Here is a 13484-nt window from a genome sequence, read left to right on the forward strand (position 1 = left end):
ATAAGTGTCATTTTTCTAAACTTGCCTCCTAATTCTCCTGAAGAGTTTCAGATGAGCTCAGTCTGGCAAAGGGCGGAAGGTGAGACCCAGCCAGCTCAGCTAGGGGTGATAAAAGGGCTGAAGAGTATCTCTAATCCTTACTCGTACTTTTTTTTCTTCTCCTGGTTCAGCTCCTCTGTAAATGCAGTGTCGTGGTCGCCGTCTGGAGAGCATGTGATCAGTGTGGACAAAGGAAGCCGTGTGGTGCTTTGGTCAGAGGTTTAATTTGACGTGATTGGAAGATGACCAGGCGGTCCCTTATATACACACAACTTCCAGCCCCACGCAGGAGGTTGGTCTGTAGCATGGTCCAAACCATGGCACGCAGTGTGGCAGAGTGAGCCTCCTTTCGTACATCAGCATCACTGAAAGGGCAGTCAGACAACAGCGGTGAACTCTTGTACATTTACAGTCATTCATGAGAAGCACACTCTCCACCTGCTGGAGTATATCGCTTTAGGAACTGCATGGAGGGTCTGTGCTGTGTACCAGCTGCTGTGATCGACTTAGGGATGTGGAGCCATCCTACTTGACATGGGTTAGCCACCTAAGGTGCCCAGTTGTTTACTCTGTCCGTGGCTTCCTGCTGCCATATCAATGGTAGTGGTTATTGCCATTGTGTCTGCTTTGCCTCCCTCCCTACGCTCTCCCTTCTGACCTGGATAAGTATGTTGATCTTAATTTCTTTGGAAGACATGAGAAAGAAATGTTCTGATAGTATGGGGTAGTGACAGATGGTATGTGTTTGATTATTTAAGTTCTCTGGTGAAGTAGCTTGAAGTGATGGTTTGATGTGCTGTAATAGGGGGGGAAGGGTGATGTTGTGTAGTTTGCTTTTCCTTTAGGGAGCTGTAAACCGTATGTGAGAAGGTTTCCCCAAAAGAGCAATTTACCGAAAGAACAAGCAATTCTTTTTGCACTTATTTTTTTGCATATGGACCACAATGGAAAAAGGCCGCATTTATTTCCCATCAGAGTTGAATTGCAGAATCTTTTCAGGTGGGGAATATACACACACTGGCACTGATAACCAAGCTACATAATTTTGTTCTGTTTATCTTTAGTAACATACTGATGCACTTTGCCCAAATGTATCTAATTATATCCTCTGTTTATCTTCAGTAATCACTGATCAATCTCTCTCCTCACTCTATTTAATCTTGCATTCTGCTTTTCATGATGTGCTCTAAGTTAACAAGGTAACATATTGCTTGATCATCTTCCCTCTGTTCGGTAAGTTGATCTCCCCACACTCTCTTTAATTTGTATCCTTTGTACAGAGGAGCAGCTCCTAGACTCTGCACTTTGGAATGTGTCTCTGGCGCAGTCAGAACAGTCTCACATTCAAAATGTCTTTTCCGAAGATTAATTACTGAGGACACTGCCAGGGTAACACTAAAAAACACAGATGAGAAGATCCCAGGATGGATTCTCAGCTTGTTATCTTAGCTGGCATTTGAGGCATTAGTTTGGAGCCTTATAGTTGTCCTTGGTGCTCCTGGGCTAGGTAGAGGAAAAATCAGCCAGGATTCCCATGTCTGATCATTGCTGAGTGACTGATTAGAAAGTATGGGCATTGGGTAGGGTGGGGGGAGAGTTTAGTTTTGCTAACCCCATGGTCTGCCAGCATTCTCAGTCTAGGCACGCACATTTAAACTGAGCACTCAAAAATCCTGGAAGATGCCTATGAAACTGTATGCTAACAAGAGTTGGCACCTTTAGAAGAGGGAAAAAAAGCTCTGTCTAAGATAATTTTCAGGCAGCACATGTTGTAAAGGTACTGATCATTACTAAATATAAAGCAAACTTCGACAGGAAGCTTCAAGATATGCACTCATTAAAACTTCATGCAGCTCGAGCTCAGATCCAAGTTTTTAAATGAACTACTGTGTGCAATCCATATCAACAGCACCTCTCATTCTAACAGCCCATACCAAACTGAAGAACAATCTGCTTTTACTAAGCAGTGTTTGCACTATTCAGCAGCTGACTAATGGAGTGTTCACAAATACATGTTGTGCTTTGTACAGATGCTCACTGATGGCGGAGATGAAAATAAATTGCTGCAAAAACAGCAGACTCTGGCAGCAGAGAGAAGGCTCGTTAGTCGCTGTAGACACTTTGCCATAACACACAATTGCTGGAGAGCCGATTATAGTCTCTGTAATGTGGACTTCTGGGATCTGGGTTCAAGTCTGATCCGAGCCAATGGGATGAGGGCTGGTCAAATGTATCTTGTGTGGAATGACACTTGCAGCCAAGCCCCTATTAGGTGCGAGATTACCCATTATTTGCACTTGACTGACTGGTTTAGAACCTGATATGTTGCATGGAGAAACTTTTCAACAGCACAGTGGAAGTACTCCACCCGAGGTTAAGAGGAAATCATTTTGTTCATGCTGACCCAATGCTGTACCTGGTCCTGGAATGCTTTGTGGAAAAGTGTAAAGGGAGCTTTACTCCATAACACAAGTGGCATCTGATCTGAGAGTTTAAGACATTGCAGAGGGACCTTCATTGTGCATTTAGCCCAAGTTGTGCATGATATTAGAATGCCTGATGAGGCAATGTCAAGGGGTCAGTATTCTTATCAAACCTGGAAGTACTTGCTGCAACTCTAACTTTACTCTGTATCAAACCCATATTGAACCTGAGCTGAGTCCAATACACAGTTTAAATATAGAGTAAATCTCCTTCTGTTCCCGTATGTTTCAGCTTTAGTCTGAAATGTGTGGTTGGCAGATTGTTTGAGCTGGGCCCAATTTTCACCAGGAGCTGAGACTGTGCAAACTCAGCTCACATGAGTTTTAAAGTTTTTTTAAAAAGTACAAACTTTCAAATTTCCATCCTATCAGTCTTTCTGGATTTAAACCCATGTTCATAAAGGCCAAGAGCTAATCCACTGCATCAGGCAGTCCCACATTTAATCAAAATAAAGCCTTCGACAACAATTTCCATATATCAAAAAACAGAATACTGCAGATGCTGGAAATCTGAAATGAAAACAAAATGCTAGATACACTCAGCTTAAGGTAAGGTAGCATCTGTGAAGAGAGAAACAGTTAACATTTCGGGCCCTGAGATCTCCCATCAGAACTGGGAAATGTTAGAAGTGTGCTAGGTTTTGACCAGGGGGTGGGTGGACAAGTACCGAAGGATGGTCTGTGATAGGGTAGAAGGTGGGAGAGACTAAAAGACAGAAGCGTTAGTGCCAGGGCCACAGAAAATGATAATAGGGCAAGAAAATAAATAATTGGTGCCTAGAGCAGGTGTGCTGCTGATTGCAAGCAAAAGAAACGGAAATATGCTAAGGAAAGGAAGCAAAATGGGCAGCAAGATTTTGGTCTGAAATTATTGAGTCATGAAGGCTATAAAGTGCCTAAATGAAAGATGAGGAGCTCTTCCTCAGTATTTTCCCAGAGGTGCATCAATCTGTCAATTCTTTGCTGTTTGCCCATCACAATGAGTTTTGGCAGTACTGAAGGAGCTGTTCATTTTGTGAGCATTCGCCGTGTAACTCTGTTCCATGTGTAACAATGCTCATATTGAGCAGCCTTTCAATCTCGTTTCTGTTGGGGAGGTGGGTGGTATGCACATTTACATGCTCTTAAGGTCAAGACTTCATACTTGCCCCTCAAAGTTGCATATTGAATGTTCAAACACCTGGAACTTTTCATTATTACTGATCCACATGGAAGAGAGTTCAGTTTTGTTGTGGATACCCATTGCACGTCCAGCCTGTTGTCAGTGCAGCCCACTCTGAATTGAGATAAGAGCAAAAAAGTGTCTCCTGCTGTAGTTGAACACTCAGACCCCAAACCTTCCTTGGTTACAACGGTTTTACCAAATGCACCATTAAGAAATTGCTTGCACTGTGACTGCAGACAGATTTGTGCTTGTGAACTGGGGCGAAAGCAATGAAGGCAGGGTCCAAACTTTGTTCTGTGTGTGTAGTTGAGTGGCATGTTCCAATTACCTCGTTTGTATCGACGCTTTAAAAGTACTTGCCACATGCACTTTATATTTTTTTCTGAAGAACGTGGCATTGTAACTGCCGTGTTGCCTGGCTGAGATTTGGCTCACTTGTTATGGCTGAGTCCTGTGTAATCACCACCAACTTGCTCTGTAAATCTGCCAGTGCTGCTTCGTTATAAATGTTTTTTTTAAATAAAAAAAATAAAGTGAATTCTAAAAGCTGCATCAAGTTCTGAATTGCCTTTTCAACTTCAGGTGATGTTTTCTCTTGTGTTTAAATTTGTGTACAAATGTTTGAGACAATTTGAGTGTGAAGTTGTTTTTAAATTCTTGGAATCATAGAATCCCTACAGTGCAGAAGGAGGCCATTTGGCCAATCACGTCTGCACCAACTCTTCAATACAGCATTCCCCCCAGGCCCATCCTCCACCCTATCCCCATAACACCACATATTTAAACCGGGATAATTTTAGCATGGCAAATCCAAATAACTTGCACACCCTCAGACAATAAGGGGCAATTTATCATGGCCAACCCTCGCCCTCCTTTTCTGCTCCACAGTTAAAGCTGCACATAACACCAAGTTTTGGTTTTGGTGTGGTACTGGTTGACCTAAAATGATATGATATACAGAAGCAGGCCATTGAGTCTGTTGTGCCTGGGCCATACAGCAGATCTGTGTGGATTTGAAACTCTGCTTATGCTAAGTTTGTTGTTCTCAGCTGATGAACTATGGTACTGCACTTGGCCATAGTATCTACAGGGCAAGGACGGTGGGGATCACAATTCCTGATCATTACTTACACACTCTTCCCTCTGCAAGGGGAGACTGTTGAGTAAGGACAGAAATGGATGTACTAATGTTTGAATCACTTGCCACCACTAATCACCTCAGCACACGTTGGCACTGGTCACTTGGGTAATTCATGTTTGGCCCCTTCTATCCGTGTCGGCTCTCTGGTAGAGCAACTTGTCTCTTCAACTCCCCTGCCTTTTCCCCATCACTTAAATTCTTTCCAGATAATTATCCACATCCTTTTCAAAATCCACGATTGAATCTGCCCCCACCACACTCTCAAGCTGTGATTTCTAGATCCTAAACACTCGCTGGGTCAAAAGCTTTTCTCAATGTTAGTGTGGAGTTTGCACGTTCTCCCCGTGTCTGCGTGGGTTTCTTCCTGGTGCTCCAGTTTCCTCCCACAGTCCAAAGATGTGCAGGTTGGATGGATTAGTCACGGTAAATATGGGGGGATAGGACAGAGGGGAGAGCATGGGTGGGATGCTCCTTCGGAAAGTCGGTGCAAATTCTGAGTCAAGTGGCCTTTTTCTGCACTGTTGGGATTCTATGGTTCATCTTTCTGGTGCTTTTGCCATTTGCCTTAGTTTGGTGCCCTCTTGTTCTTAACCCTTCTGTCAATAGGAACACATTCTATCGATCTTGTCCATACACCTCATGATTTTGAACACTTCTACCAAATCTTGCAATCTATTTTTCCAAAAAGTACAGCCCCTGCTTTTCTAATCCAAGTAGCAAAAGTTTCTCATCCCTGGAACCATTCTCATGGATTTTTTCTCCAGTGCCTTTCATATCCTTCCTGAAGTGTGGTGACCAGAGCATGGCTTGGGGCTAAGTAGAGAATTAAAGTTACACTCTGGGTCAGGTAAGGTTTTTGAACAAGCTGGAAATATCCTGACAACTTCCTAAATCAATATTTCTACATCTTTTCTCCAGAAGTGAAGATGTCCAATCACTCCTGTGTGATGCTGTGATCATGTCCTATCTCCTGTACTTTAGCTCTCTGGTCCTGTAATGCAGGTCTTGATTTTAAAAAAAATTCAAACAGTTCATCATCATTCTTTTTTCATGTTATGTGGGCATTGCTGGCAAAGCCAGTGTTTGTCATCTATCCCTAATTGCCCTTGAGATGAATGATTTGCCAGGCCATTTCAGACGGTAGTTGAGTTGACTACACTGCTGTGCTGTGGGTCTGGAGTTAAATGTAGGCCAAGCTAGGTAAGATCGACAGAAGATCGACAGATTTCCTTCCTCAAGGGGCCATTAATGAGCTAAATGGGTTTTGGTGACAATTGATGATGGATTCATGATTGTCATTACTGAGGCCAGATTTATAAAATTTATTAATTGCATTTAAATTCCACAAGTTAACAGAGTGGTATTTAAACCCATTTCCCCAGAGCATTAGCCTGGATCTCGATTACTATTTGTGACATTATCACTGCACTGCTGTCTCATTTGCTACTGAAAGCTTCATCCATGCCTTTGTTTCCTCTTTTTGACTATTCCAACGCATTTATGGTTCATCTCCCACACTCTACCCTCCATAAAATTGAGGTGTTCCAAAACTGCTGCCACGTATTAACTTGTAACAAGTCCCATTGCCCTATCACCACTGTGCTCGCTGGCCTATATTGGTTTCAAATCCTTCCATGACCATGAATGTTAAAAGACATTACACACACACAAATTGTCTCTAACCAGCCTCTCCATCAACCTTTATAGTGCATCTCTGCCTGATCCCAATATCCTCAACACCAGGTTAAAGTCCAACAGGTTTATTTGGTAGCAAAAGCCACACAAGCTTTCGGAGCTCTAAGCCCCTTCTTCAGGTGAGTGGGAATTCTGTTCACAAACAGAGCTTATAAAGACACAAACTCGATTTACATGAATAATGGTTGGAATGCGAATACTTACAACTAATCAAGTCTTTAAGAAACAAAACAATGTGAATGGAGAGAGCATCAAGACAGGCTAAAAAGATGTGTATTGTCTCCAGACAAGACAGCCAGTGAAACTGTCTTGTCTGGAGACAATACACATCTTTTTAGCCTGTCTTGATGCTCTCTCCATTCACATTGTTTTGTTTCTTAAAACTTGATTAGTTGTAAGTATTCGCATTCCAACCATTATTCATGTAAATTGAGTTTGTGTCTTTATAAGCTCTGTTTGTGAACAGAATTCCCACTCACCTGAAGAAGGGGCTTAGAGCTCCGAAAGCTTGTGTGGCTTTTGCTACCAATTTAACCTGGTGTTGTTAAACTTCTTACTGTGTTTACCCCAGTCCAACGCCGGCATCTCCACATCATGCCCAATATCCTTTACATCCTATATTTCTGTTGCCTTTTTCCATCCAGGGCTGACTTGCTCTCCTTTCCACATTTTCTCTTGATGTGTACATTATTTTCCTCTTCACTGCTACTTCATAATTGTCAGTGCTCATGGTGCTGAACACCAAGGTTGAAGAGAGACTTGGAAGAAATAATTAGCTATGGATTATTGAAGGGAGAATTGCACAGGTTGGAGACCCTTAGAGTATATAGGAAATGTGTAGTTGTCATGATTTCAATGTGGGGAGGAAGAAGTATATTAGAAGGAACTGGGAGGGAAATTCAAGGAGCAGAGAGTGTAATAGTATTGATAAAATAGAACATTTGCAGTGGGAAGAGGGAGAAGCCTAACTATTAAGCTTCTTTCAGCCTCACTTATATAACTACATTTGTTTATAGTTACCAGGACATTCTGTTCTAGGCCAAGTGATGAAAAAAATATTCCAGTAATACAGTGGCTGATGAGTCAGGCAGATTCTGATAAGCAGGATTAGAGATATTCTTAGCTTTACCAGACAAGGGTCCTGGTCACTGATGAATCCCTATTCCTGAGAGAAAATAAATAAAATGTATTTAATTCATCAAATGTTTTTAAATACTTTTCAATCCCTGAACCTTATGAAACTGCTTGGATAATTCTTTTCAAGATAGAACAGTGAGTAAGTTGATTAATTGCAAAAATCACCAGCGTAGAGAAATAATATTTGGTCTCTCGACACTGCTCTGGCATCCAAACTCTGTTTCCGAGGACTTCCATATTCTATATTCCATAAATTTGAAATCCAAGCCTCTCCCATCCTTACGCATATTAAGTCCAATTAATCCATCATTTCTGGGCTCACTGACCTACATTAGCTCCTGGTTAAGTAATGCCTTGCTTTTAGAATTCTCATCCTTGTTTTCAGATCCCTCCATTGCCTTGCTCCTCCCATCTCTCTAATCTCCTTCAGCCCTTCAATACTCTGAGATAATCACACTTCTTTAACATGGCCTCTTGAGCATCCCTGACCTTAATTGCTCCCGCACAGCAGGCTGTGCATAAAGCTGCCTAGGTCCTGGCTCTGGAATTCCCTCCTTGAACCTCTCCACCTCTACCTCTCTTTTCACCTTAAAAATACTCCTTAAAACTGACCACTTTGATCAACCTTTTGTCCATCTTTCCTAATATCTACTTTGGTGGCTGGGTGTCAAATATTTTATAATCCCCCTGTGAAAAGCTGTGGGACATTTTATTACATTAAAGTTGCTACATAAAGCAAATTATTGTTACTAATTTCACAGCCTGCTCAATGAGAGATTTGGTCCCATTTGTACCTGGTTGGTTGGTTGGTTGGGGGTTGGGGGGGGGGGGGGGGCAGGATTCAACCACTATTCTGGAAGAGTCTGGATTGTTGGCGCATGTACTGAATTCAAGTTTATCACGTAAGACATCGTCCACATTCCAGAATGCTATCCACCTGTGTAAAGCAGGAAGGAATTCCCAGACTGCAATCTCAAGTGCCTTTTATGTATTTGGAGCAAGTTTTGTGCAAGATTGTTAATACTTTACAATGTTGAATGGGGGTGGAATTCAACCATGTCCAAACTAAATGTCTCTTCCAAGACTCATCCATATATGAGTTTCACCAATGGGACCTGCCCACTCCACCCCTCCTTTTTTGACAATTCTGCTCAACAAATCCCTTGAACAGTGTACTTGCTTCCGATGATGACCCAAAAGGCATTCATAAAGTATGAGCTGGATTACCAGATTGTAGAATTTGACACTACAGAAGGAGCTAATTTGGTCCAACATGCCTGTGCTGTCTTTAAAGGAACTTTCCCATTAAATGCACTCTTTCAAGTATGAACTTTTTTCCCCCCCAAGTGTTTATCCAGCTCCCTAATCAAAGGAGGACTCCCAACTCTATCAAAACCATCATTTTACTACCCAGATTCATTTGCTGTCAGATGACCTAAGTCTACAAAAAAGGTGCACCATCTCGAGCAGATATACATCCGAGTATCTACCCCATGGACCTGTGTAAGCTCAGTCATTAAATATGCAATGACGACAGAAAATCCATGGATGTGTATTTTCTAGTGAAAAATAAAACTCGATCAATTAATATGGGTTCCCTTATAAACAAACAAAATGCTTGGCTTCTTAATATAAAGCATAGGTTTCAAGGATTGCATTACTGTCCAGACCCCAGGGTGTATTCCAATACAGGCTAAACAATAGGCTACAGTATCATGAACATCTACTAAAACTATTCTTTCTCTTCTCTCCAGCAGTTTCGTGACTTATGTTTTGTGTGCAGTTCTATATACTGAATACCCTATGATACCTCACTTAAGCAACCATTCACATAGCAGGTGAGGTAATTTCAACTATAGTATTCCCTCCTGGCCAACAATGAAATTGTTCTTGCCCAATGTCCATATGCACCTGTCCCAACCACAAAAATGGGACTCCGAGGTGTGTGGTCCCCTTCCTGAACCAGCGATGATCTGGCCAGTTACAACTCCCACAACTATTGCCCGAGTGGTGACCAGTTGACTCACTGCAGCCACTGGGGCTATTGGTCAAAACCATACCAAGCAGTGCCCTTACCAACCTGAGCTACCAGGAGTGCTGTTCTGTTTAATTGGGTGTGTCCTGACAAGTGAGTGGTTTCTTGTGTATGTCAGGTGTTAATTTGCAAACTGTTGTTGTAAATCTCTTAAAGCTGTTATCAGATTATTTGTAGTTATTAAAAGATTTGCACATGAAGAGGTGTAACCTTGATGAGAATTTGCTGTGCTGACAATGCCCTGTAAGCTTCTCAGGCTGACGGGTGTGCGAAGATTTACTCAAACTTGCCAGAAGATTTCAGATCTTGGACACGTGAATGGGAATTATGAACCATCTTCCAATGGCTTAGGGATAGTTCCAGCAAATCTTCCTTACTATAAAGGACTCCAGTTTCCATTTCTAGGTGCTACTGTTGGGTTCACCTGGCCTCTGAGAAGAAGACTTCTTACGTGGCGTGCCTGCAGGCCAAGAGTAGCTACTTGTCCAAAGGGATTGTCCAGGAGGTGTTGAAGGCTGTTGACTAGCTGACTTCTGTGTTTCTGTTCGTAGGCTTTTCAGGTACTCATTCAAGAAGTTCCCAGTGTTTATTTTCATTGTTTCATTGTTGTTTGATTGAAAATTATTGCTGCGGCTGAGAGTTTTAGCAAAGAGCTCCCAGGAGGTTTGTCACTCAGTTTATTTAAAAACATCACTTTATTTTGAAAAGCATCACTGTTAAAGATAAACTTAGCACCCTGTTTGTAGTCATGCCTCTGATCTGTCTCAATCTTTCTATTGCTAAGTGTTACTCTTAACATTGCTCCGATGTCAAAAAAAGTCTTCTAATTTGAATGCAGCATTGTCATTCCATTCTAATACAGCATGGGAGGTTTTGTCGAACACCATTTCTGCTTGCTTACTTTTTCTCATTTCTCACGCAATTAGCAATACAAATGTTAAGTGCTGATAGTGTGAATGGGGCGCATATGTGATTCTGCAGTGGGGAAGCTTCTGGGTGTGTAATCTACTGTTGGCAGGTACAGGTGGGCTATGAAAGAGCTTCCCAGACAAACAGGGAGGCTGTGCACCTCAGCCAAAACTTACCTTCCCATTCCATTGCAATTAATATAAGACTTGAGGGCACAAAGGATGTTTTTCAAAACTAAATTTCACTTGCAAGTATTTCACGTTACATTAGTTTCATTTTATTTGTGTGTGCATCATTGTTATTTGTTGAGACTAGCATGGTCTTTTTTTATATTTTTCAAGGGATGTGGGTGTTGCTGATTAGACCAGCATTTATTGCCCATCCCTAATTGCTTTTGAGAAGGTGGTGGTGAGCTGACTTCTTGAGCTGCTGCAGCCCCGGTGGTGTAGGTACACCCACAATACTGTTGGAGAGGGAATTCCAGGATTTTGACCCAGCAGCAGTGAAAGAATGGCAATATATTTCCAAGTAAGGATGGTGAGTGGCTTGGAGGGGTCTTCCAGGTGGTGGTGTATCTGCTTTTCCTTCTAGGTGGTAGTGGTCATGGGTTTGAAACATGTTGTTGAAGGAGCTGAGTTGCTGCAGTCCATCTTGCAGATAGTACACACTGCCGCCACTGTGCATCGGTGGTGGAAGGAGTGAATGATTGTGGATGTGGTGCCAATCAAGTGGGCTGCTTTGTCCTGGATGGTGTCAAGCTTCTTGAGTGTTGGAGATGCACTCATCTAGGCAGTGGAGAGCATTCCATCACACTACTGACTTGTACCTTGTTGACTGTGGACTGTGTTGACTTTGGGGAGTCAGGAGATGAGTTACTTGCCACAGAATCCCTTGCCTCTGACCTGCTCTTTGAAGGCACAGTACTTATATGGCTAGTTCAGGTGAGTTTCTAGTCAATGGTAACCCCCCTGGATGTTGATTGTAGGGGATTCAGCAATAGTAATGCCATTGAATGTCAAGGGGGAAGATGGTTAGATTGTATTCTGTTGGAGATGGTTGGTGCCTGGCACTTGTGTGGCATGAATGTTACTTGCCACTTGTCAGCTCATTCATTGTCCAGGACTTGTTGCCTTTGGACATGGACTGCTTCATTATCTGAGGAATAGCAAATGGTGCTGAACATTGTGCAGTCATCAGTGAACATCCCCCCTTCTGATCTTATGATGGATGGGAGTTCATTGTTGAAGCAGCTGAAGATGGTTGGTCCTAGGACACTAGCCTGATAAATGTCTACGATGATTTCCTGGAACCAAGGAAGTTCACTAGGTTGATTCTGGATATAGCGGGATTTTCTTATGAGGAGAGATTGAGTAGGTTGGGCCTGTACACATTGGAGTTCAGAAAAATGAAAGGTGACTCTATTGAGACATATAGGATTCTCGGGATTGACGGGCAGATGCTAAGAGGTCGTTTCCCCTTGTGGGGGGAAGTCTAAGATCAGAGGGCATAATCTCCGAGTAAGAGGCTCATTTGATTTGATTATTATTGTCACATGTATTAGTATACAGTGAAAAGTATTGTTTCTTGCGCACTATACAGACAAAGCATACCGTTCATAGAGAAGGAAACAAGAGAGTGCAGAATGTAGTGTTACAGTCATAGCTAGGGTGTAGATAAAGATCAATTTAACGCAAGGTAAGTCCATTCAAAAGTCTGACAACAGCAGGGAAGAAACAGTTCTTGAGTCGGTTGGTACATGACCCTGACAGAAGAAGGTGGAAGAGAGAATGTCCGGGGTGTGTGGGGTCCTTAATTATGCCGAAGCAGCGGGAAGTGGAGACAGTGTCAATGGATGGGAGGCTGGTTTGCGTAATGGATTGGGCTACATTCACGACCTTTTGTAGTTCCTTGCGGTCTTGGGCAGAGCAAGAGCCATACCAAGCTGTGATACAACCAGAAAGAATGCTTTCTATGGTGCATCTGTAAAGACTGGTGAGAGTCGTAGTTGATATGCCAAATTTCCTTAGTCTTCTGAGAAAGTAGAGGCGTTTGTGGGCTTTCTTAACTATAGTGTCGGCATGAAGGGACCAGGACAGGTTGTTGGTGATCTGGACACCTAAAACCTTGAAGCTCTCGACCCTTTCTATTTTGTCCCCGTTGATGTTTACAGGGGCATGTTCTCCTTTACGCTTCCTGAAGTCTATGACAATCTCCTTCATTTTGTTGACATTGAGGGATAGATTATTGTTGCCACACCAGTTCACCAGATTCTCTATCTCATTCCTGTACTCTGTCTCATCATTGTTTGAGATCCGACCTACTACAGTGATGTCGTCAGCTAAGATAGAGATGAGGAAAAATGTCTTCTCTCAAAAGGTAGTAAATTTATGGTATTCTTTACCGTAGAGGGTTGTAAAGGTTGGGTTGTTAAGGTTGGGTTGTTAAGTATGTTCCAGACTGATCTAGACAGATTTTTAATCAGTAAAGGAATCAAATGTTATGGGCTAAGGCGAGAAAGCGGAGTAGAGGATTTTCACATCAGATCAGTCATGATCTCATTGAATGGCGGAGCGGATTTGATGGGTCAAATGGTCCACTTCTGCTCCTATGTCTTATGGTCTTTGGTCTGAGATGACTGACCGCCAACAACCACAACCATCTCCTTTCTGCTAAGAATGACTCCAACTAGCAGAGAGGTTTCCCCTTTCCTCACTGGTTCCAGGTTTGCTTAGATTCCTTGATGCCACGTTCAGTCAATTTGGCCTTCAAGTCAAGGGAAATCACTCTCAACTCACCTCTGGAGTTCAGCTCTTTTTCCATGTTTTAATGAAAGCTGTAATGAGGTCAGGAGCTGAGTGGACCTGGTGGAATCCAAACTAA

General features: G+C 42.5%; 1 protein-coding gene across 3 annotated transcripts in view; it reads left to right on the top strand.

Annotated features, from left to right (window-relative positions):
* atg16l1 (ATG16 autophagy related 16-like 1 (S. cerevisiae)) overlaps nucleotides 1–4237 on the top strand; it is a 40455-nt gene extending 36218 nt beyond the window's left edge. For all 3 annotated transcript variants that reach the window (XM_078209147.1, XM_078209148.1, XM_078209149.1), the window contains one exon: nucleotides 171–4237. In XM_078209147.1, the coding sequence (XP_078065273.1) occupies nucleotides 171–264 (94 nt within the window). In that variant the 3' untranslated portion in view covers nucleotides 265–4237. The remainder of the gene's footprint in view (nucleotides 1–170) is intronic.
* Nucleotides 4238–13484: the final 9247 nt, after the last annotated feature.

This window comes from Mustelus asterias, chromosome 3, assembly GCF_964213995.1.
Source record: "Mustelus asterias chromosome 3, sMusAst1.hap1.1, whole genome shotgun sequence".
Taxonomy (NCBI): domain Eukaryota; kingdom Metazoa; phylum Chordata; class Chondrichthyes; order Carcharhiniformes; family Triakidae; genus Mustelus; species Mustelus asterias.